The sequence below is a fragment of the Melampsora larici-populina genome (assembly GCF_000204055.1).
Source record: "Melampsora larici-populina 98AG31 unplaced genomic scaffold MELLAscaffold_49, whole genome shotgun sequence".
NCBI classification, from domain to species: domain Eukaryota; kingdom Fungi; phylum Basidiomycota; class Pucciniomycetes; order Pucciniales; family Melampsoraceae; genus Melampsora; species Melampsora laricis-populina.
The window spans coordinates 406,789-413,693 of record NW_006768813.1 but is presented as its reverse complement, the minus strand read 5'-3'; the positions used below and the strand labels follow the sequence as shown (position 1 = coordinate 413,693).

Genomic DNA, 6,905 nt, shown 5'->3' with positions numbered 1-6,905 from the left:
AGGACTGATTTCCGCCAGGCGATGCGAACTACCCCCAGAGGGCTTTGAAGCGCTTCTCAACATGATCCAAACCCACTCTGTCTTTGTTTCGTCGAACAACAACTCTCAGCCACCCGTTCGGAAGCAACTCGCAATTACGCTAGAGCGACTTGGCAGTAACGGGAACGGAGCTTCCGTTGGTCGATTCGCCCGTAATTATAAGGTTGGCAGAGGAACTGTGATCAACTGCACGCGCCGGGTGATAACCGCGATTTTGGATGTCGGAAAGGGTTACCTCACATGGCCGAATTCAAACCGCCGTAAGGCTATCTCCAAGGTTCTCAAGCGAGATGGTTTCCCAGGTTGTGTGGGATTTGTGGACGGCACCACAATCCCACTGTTCCAAAGACCCGGCCGAGACGGCGAGGTCTTCTTTGACAGAAAACATAGATACTCAGTTAACGTCCAGATTGTATGCGATTGTGACCGGAGAATTATGTACGCCTACGCTGGGTGGCCAGGCTCATGCTGTGACAGCACTGTTTATTCCAAAACAGAAATTGCTAATTCACCAGAGAAATATTTTGATAGAGGTACACACCTATTTGTTCTTACAGTGGTTCTATGATTATCTAATTATCTTGTAATTGCAATCCAGGTGAATATATAATAGCAGACTCCGCTTACGTACCTTCCGAAACGGTTGTTCCATCTTACAAGGGCCAGGCTGCCGAGGTGGAGAGGAATAAGGAGTTTAATTGGTGTATCGCAAAGTCTCAAGTGCGAAATGAGCACTCAATAGGAATCCTCAAGTCGCGTTGGGCTTCGCTGCAAGGGTTAAGGTTAGCTTTGAATAGTCGGGGGGACATGGTCCACATACTCAGGTGGATTCGTGTTTGCATCATCCTACACAACATGCTTGCGGATCTGGGAAACACATGGAATGAGGAGGAGGATGATCTCGTAATGGCCGAACCTGGTGAAGCAGGACGTTTACGAGGTGGAACGGCTGCGGATCCTGTGGGAGTAGAGAGAGGAAGGATCAAGCGTGAATCAGTTCGTGACCACACCGTTGCCTACAACTGGCAAAGCGGAGGCCTTCCGATCATATCATGATTTTGGGTGATTCAGGCGAATTTCTATTTCTTTCAATTTGTGTCATTCAAAATTTGTTAGTTAAGATTTTGCGTTGTTCTGTTTGAAGTTCATTCTGTGTTTTCTTGTGTGGTTTGACTCTATAGTGATTGAACATGTTGTTTTAGTTATGATTGTTGGTTGTTCTGTTTGAAGTGTTGTGACTTGTGCAATCATCATTTGTTAAATTTTTGTTGGAAATTGAGAAACGAATCCTGAGTTTTCATACTGAGTTTGAGAAACGCTGAGCTATCTGAACGAACAGACCCCAAAGCAAAAAAACTTGAGCTTAGAGAAGAAGACACGAGATTGCAAAGTCTTGAGCTTAGTGAAGCAGAGTCGGCCTCGTGGAAAGGTTGCACAAGGATGTCTCCAGTCCCAGAGAGACGAAGACACGAGATTGCAAAGTACACTAATCAATTTCATAATCGATTTCAAGATAAAAATTCAACTCGATTTCAAGATTTCACTTTACAGATCAGAACTCATTGCGCACAAGGTACAAAGACAGCTAGCGATTGACAAAAGAACAAAAAAAGGGGACAAGAACGAGCAAAACTAATCGCAGACAAGAAAATGATAAAACAGATACCACGACGCAAATCCCAGACACAGTGATTTCGAAGATTTCTTTGGCCTAAGCCTGTTCAGCGGGATAAACCAGGCGGAGGAACGCCTCTAGCTCCTCAGGGGTCTTGCCCTCCAATACTAACTTTTCACAGAATTGCTTGCGCTCCCTTTGTAACTCTTGTGCCATTTGGCGAGTCGCGGCGTCTCGTAATTCTTGATGGTCCAAAAAATACCGCTCCTTATCCCATGACAAAGCCGACATGCGAGCATCGGCCTCAACTTTCATTCGATCCGCTTCAAATTTTTGACGCCACTTGTTGGCTTCCGTGAGCATGTTGATCTTTGCCTCATTCCCTTGTTGCATAACATTGGCGAGAGCATGCTTATGTTCCTTGCTATGCACATTTGCAGGATCAATTGATGGCAGTGGGTTCAATGACCTTCGAGACAGAGCCGATTGAGAAGTCCCACGCCCCTGGGTCACTGGCGCATCGATTGTCATGAGTTCATCTCCGGAACTGGCGTCTAAGGCGAGTTCCTCAGCAGTCAGTGCATCCTCTCTCGCTGAACGTCTCTGAACTGGTTTTCGTTTGGCAACCTTCGAGCGAGCTTGCGTGAGAGGGGCTTTCGCCGTCGTAACTGTTTTGTGGTCATCTCCGGAACTGGCATCTAGATCGGTTTGGGGTCGAATCGGTGGTCTAACTTGGTTCCCTTTCAACAGGTTGGCCTCTGCTTCCGCGGGGACAGATTCTTGTCGATTAGCAAATGTCTCGGAGACGTTAGTCTCTTTGGGCGTTGGAGGTGGTGAACTAAAATCATCGTTTAAAAATCTACGGTAGTGTGCGTTGAGGGCTTCAGGATCACTTTGGTTTTCTTGAACACCGGAAGATTGTGGACGAGGGGTTTTGGTTTTTGGTTTTTCAATCAGTTGTTCTGTATCACCAAACGATTGATTCAGACAATCAAGGTACATCTGTTACAGTTAATACTGATACTTACCAGAAGATTCCAACCGTGCCATTTGAGCTGATTCCACCGGATGGTCATGACCATCAGTGGTATCACTGTGGGTATCCTCATTACCACCTACATCCATTCCTTGAGCTTCACCTTCGTCGCTGTCGTCGTCGGAAGATTTGGGACCTACCCCACTGTCGAGGATCCCAAAAGGAGTGACATTTCCTTTATCACGGAAAAGCATATCCATTTCAGAGTAAAAGGGACACATGGATTCTAACAATTCTTCCATGGTGTGAATGCCGTCCGCCACATTCTTCGCAGAGAGCCCGCTACCCGTCTTAAGACTGAAATTCTTGGCAGATACATATTTCGATTTGTACCGTTTCAGGCGCTGGTACAGGATTCAACCATTCAACCGCATGTTGGTGGTGTCGTGGCGGATGTTATAGTTGTTATTGAGCTTAATCGCGAGAGGGTTCAAAATTGATCTAGGGTTCATAGGTAGACCAGACACCCTAGTCTGGCTACCACCACCGAGGAGCGCGTTGCGGATTTTGGGCTTCGACAGGTACGAGATAATGGTCTGATAGTCGACACGGTCCAAGCTCGGGCTGTCTCTCGTTGCTTTCGAAGACGCGGTGGCCAACGAGTTAGATCGAACGGGCTGAGATGCAAGGCGCGATTGCCTGACCGCTGCTGCTGATGGTCTCGAACCAGCTGGCAATCCCGAGGCAATCAGATCCTCCTCGATCTGCGCTCGTGTTCGACGCGTTCTGCGGGGTGCCTGCACATGAACAATAAGCATAGGTCAGCTTATCCTGTTTGGATCACCACAAGAACGCCACACATCATATTACACACCTTCCCAGTTTGTTGAGATGGAGGCGCCATTGCGAGAGGTGATTGTATGACCTTGGACGATACGAAGACAAGAAATAGGGGTGTTTGAGAGAAACTGAACTAGGTCAATAAGGCGGATGTGACCAAAAGAAGAGAAGTAAACGGGATATTTGTGAAGATCTTGTGTTGAGAGCCAAATTGGAGAGAGATTGAATTGAGAGAATCAAAACTATGTGGAAAAGGTGGATGCGAGGGCAGAAATCGAGGAGAATCTGAGTATTGAACGTCTGATTCTTCTTGTTCAATTTGTTTGTTGATGAAAGAGATAAGAAGGAAAAAAAGATTGTTTTTTTAGAAACAACCGTTACATCCAGGTACAGACCAAGAAAAAAAATTAATGGAAACAAATCCTTTTTTTGGGTTTGTCCGTGGCATGTTTTTTTTTGGGGGGCAAGTTATAAAATTTTTAATGACAAATAAGTGACCGCAAAACAGTGAACCACCTCTAGAGGTGGTTCACTGACTTATAATTTAAGCTAAAATTTAAAGGTCCCGGAGGGATCGTAAAAATTAAAAAACTGCTGTAAAACCTCTACTTGAACTGCCCTATTGTTTATAGATGAATTTAGTGCACTAAAGGTGTATCCATCACTTGCTTAAAGCTCTATGTTGATTGAGATTGCAGTGTTCTTCATTTGTACAATTGAATGCACTTCTAACCCAATCATGTATTGGTGCTTTTTGTTTTGTTCTTTTCCCTGTATGCAGAAATCATAAGTCCTTTTTGCTTTCTCCTCTATGTCAATTCTGAAATACTTTTACATGGTGCTTTCAAGCAACTATGCTTTTGAAGTAATCTGCATTTCAAATGGGTTGTGACTCAAATTTTACCTTGCCCATGGCTACAGTTAAGCTATAAAAAGGCATATCTGCTGTCATCATGTCAATCCAGACCTTTGATAATTAATTGACTACCCACTGTTCATCTCTTTTTTATCCCAAAATGTAGCCATCCTCAACCTTTAAAAGCCTTCTTATTATTTCAAAGCCTTTCTAATAAGAGATGTAACAACTGATCAAATTCAACACTGTTCCAACTAAACCCAAACAACATGGTTCAAATATTATATATATCTGGACAGTACTATTTACATCAATTACTAATTGATAGACAAATATGAAGATTAGATGTTTTATAGAATAGAGTGCTTCAAGTCAAGAAATGTGGGCAATTTGACACAGAGTCGCGATCAGATTTTTTAGGGTTGCTCACCCCTTAGAATTCTTGATCACTCAGTCACAAACGCTCTAAAACCAAGTTTTAAGGCCTTGTAAAAAAAGGCCACCACATCCCAACACTCATACCCCTTTTTTTTCTGTGCCCAACAGTTCTTTTTTTATAGTTCTCTGCCCTGTTTTTAGTTGCCTTGGTGAAGTTCAACAACTTCTTTTAGCAGTCAATTATGGAGTTTCTCAAGGGTGAATCCAGAGCTATTGAGAAAAAACTCTCACATCCAGGTACACAAAAAGACAAGAAAAGTAAGGTGATCTTTTTTCATCAGCTGGACCTGATAGTCATAAGAAATTTATGGAGAATTGAGTAATTGCAAAACTGTAATCCACCCTAAACAAAACATAAAATTTGAAAAAGGGGTGTAAAAGCTCTTCTTGAACCACCATAATAGACACTGAGATTGATAATAATGAAACTTTTGAAATGATTAATCTGAAAATAAAACATGAAAATGAGAGAAAGGACTTCACAGAACAAAACTTTGCTCCACATTGCAAAAGAAATTAAGGATGAGCCCCAAACCCCAGGGGATCTGGGATACCCTGGGGTACTCCTGGCGGGATCAGGGGGTCGGGCCAGCCTGTATTTAACACCAATACCCCGAGGGATAGTTGGTCCGGGGGGTTGTTCTTCCAGGCAGCAAAAATCAATCCTGGTACTTGACGGGAGTCCCCGGGTAGCAGGGGATTATTGGGGATTATCCAATAATGCCCGGGCTACCCAGGGACTTTTATCTGTTGGTCTGGGACCTGTTCTGCATTTGTTGTAAAAAAACCCCGGCGGGGATCCAGGGTCGGGGGCCGTTCTGTCATCAGAAGAGAAAATTACCTGTGGGGAACCCCCACCCCCGACATTTGGGGTTTGGGGCTCAGCCTTAAAAGAAATTACATCAAATATAAAATAACACAAGTAGAAGATCTAACAGAAAGGAGCTCAGATATTTGTAATTGCTATGTGATCAAATAACTAATTTGGAGATATTTGATTTATTATATGTCAATGAGTTTAAAGTAAATTCAGAGAATGATTTCAAACTGTAACACAATAGCCTTGAATACAGCTTCTAAGTTGATTCAAGGCAATCTTTGGGACCAAGAAAACCACAGATCAATTCCTTGGTCATGCAGTCCAAGGGAATCTATATCCCAGGATACCTGATAACAATCAAAGGAACAAGGAAATATGGGCCGCCCGTAATCCAGAGTCCGCACCTTCCCTTTTTGGCATTCGATTATACCAAATTAAAATTCATATATCCGCAACAGGTACCACTCCCACGTAAGGTACATTAGACTCTGAGAAAACTGATACTTGTCAAAAGCAATACTCTGGAAAATCCAATACTTTTTGGGTCAAATATATTTTATTTGCGGTAAAATGGGTTGGAAAACCAATAAACCCGTCAAACCCAATAAGTGATACTTTTTTTTTGGTTTCCCAGGTTTAAAACTGATAATTGAGGTGGTTGTGCGACTTGTGGTTTTTGTTTTTTTTGTGATTTTTTCCATTCTGTACATCCTTTTTCATTGCAAAAGCTTCACCTTGCATTCACAATTGTAAGCTGTCTTCATATATCATGCTTCCTCAGGACCTCTCTATATACAACATTTCTCACATTGAGAAAGGATTTGAAACATTGAAATCCAAAAATGATGCTCAATTACAGCCTTTGAAAGAATTGATGAGCTCAGGAAAAAAACTTACTGAAGCTGAAGAAAGGTTCATGGATCAATCAGCCAACCTTGTTGACAAGTGGAAGGTGTTGGAACACATCAAAGAAGTCGGAGATGTTGCTTGTGCTGCCATTGACCTTAACAAGGAGGAGAAGGCTGCATTGGAGGTGCTAGTTCTCAAGGCTGATCCGACGCATCCAGTGAAGTTAAAAGCAGTGAACAGTGAGTCTATGAACTTTTCATTGTGATCAATCAAAGTTGTCTTTCTCAAATGGACGATGTTTTGACCTTTGAACTGTGTTTCTAGAAAAGCGTAAAAATACGGAAACTTTGAAGCCAAACCCTTCCACCAAAAACAAAGTCAAAAATAAAAAGGCAACAGTCGTGAAGAAGGTCAACCCAACACTTGCTCAGCAAATCAAAATCCTAGACTGGCATCATGCTAATAGGGGCAA

General features: G+C 42.9%; 1 protein-coding gene across 1 annotated transcript; it reads right to left on the bottom strand.

The window, feature by feature from the left end:
- Nucleotides 1-1,750: 1,750 nt before the first annotated feature.
- MELLADRAFT_110994 (uncharacterized protein) lies at nt 1,751-2,656 on the bottom strand (the record flags this gene model as incomplete). Its single annotated transcript, XM_007415199.1, has 2 exons — nt 1,751-1,962; nt 2,155-2,656. 2 exons carry the CDS (start codon nt 2,654-2,656, stop codon nt 1,751-1,753), a joined length of 714 nt encoding a protein of 237 aa, XP_007415261.1.
- Between the last annotated feature and the right edge of the window lie 4,249 nt (nt 2,657-6,905).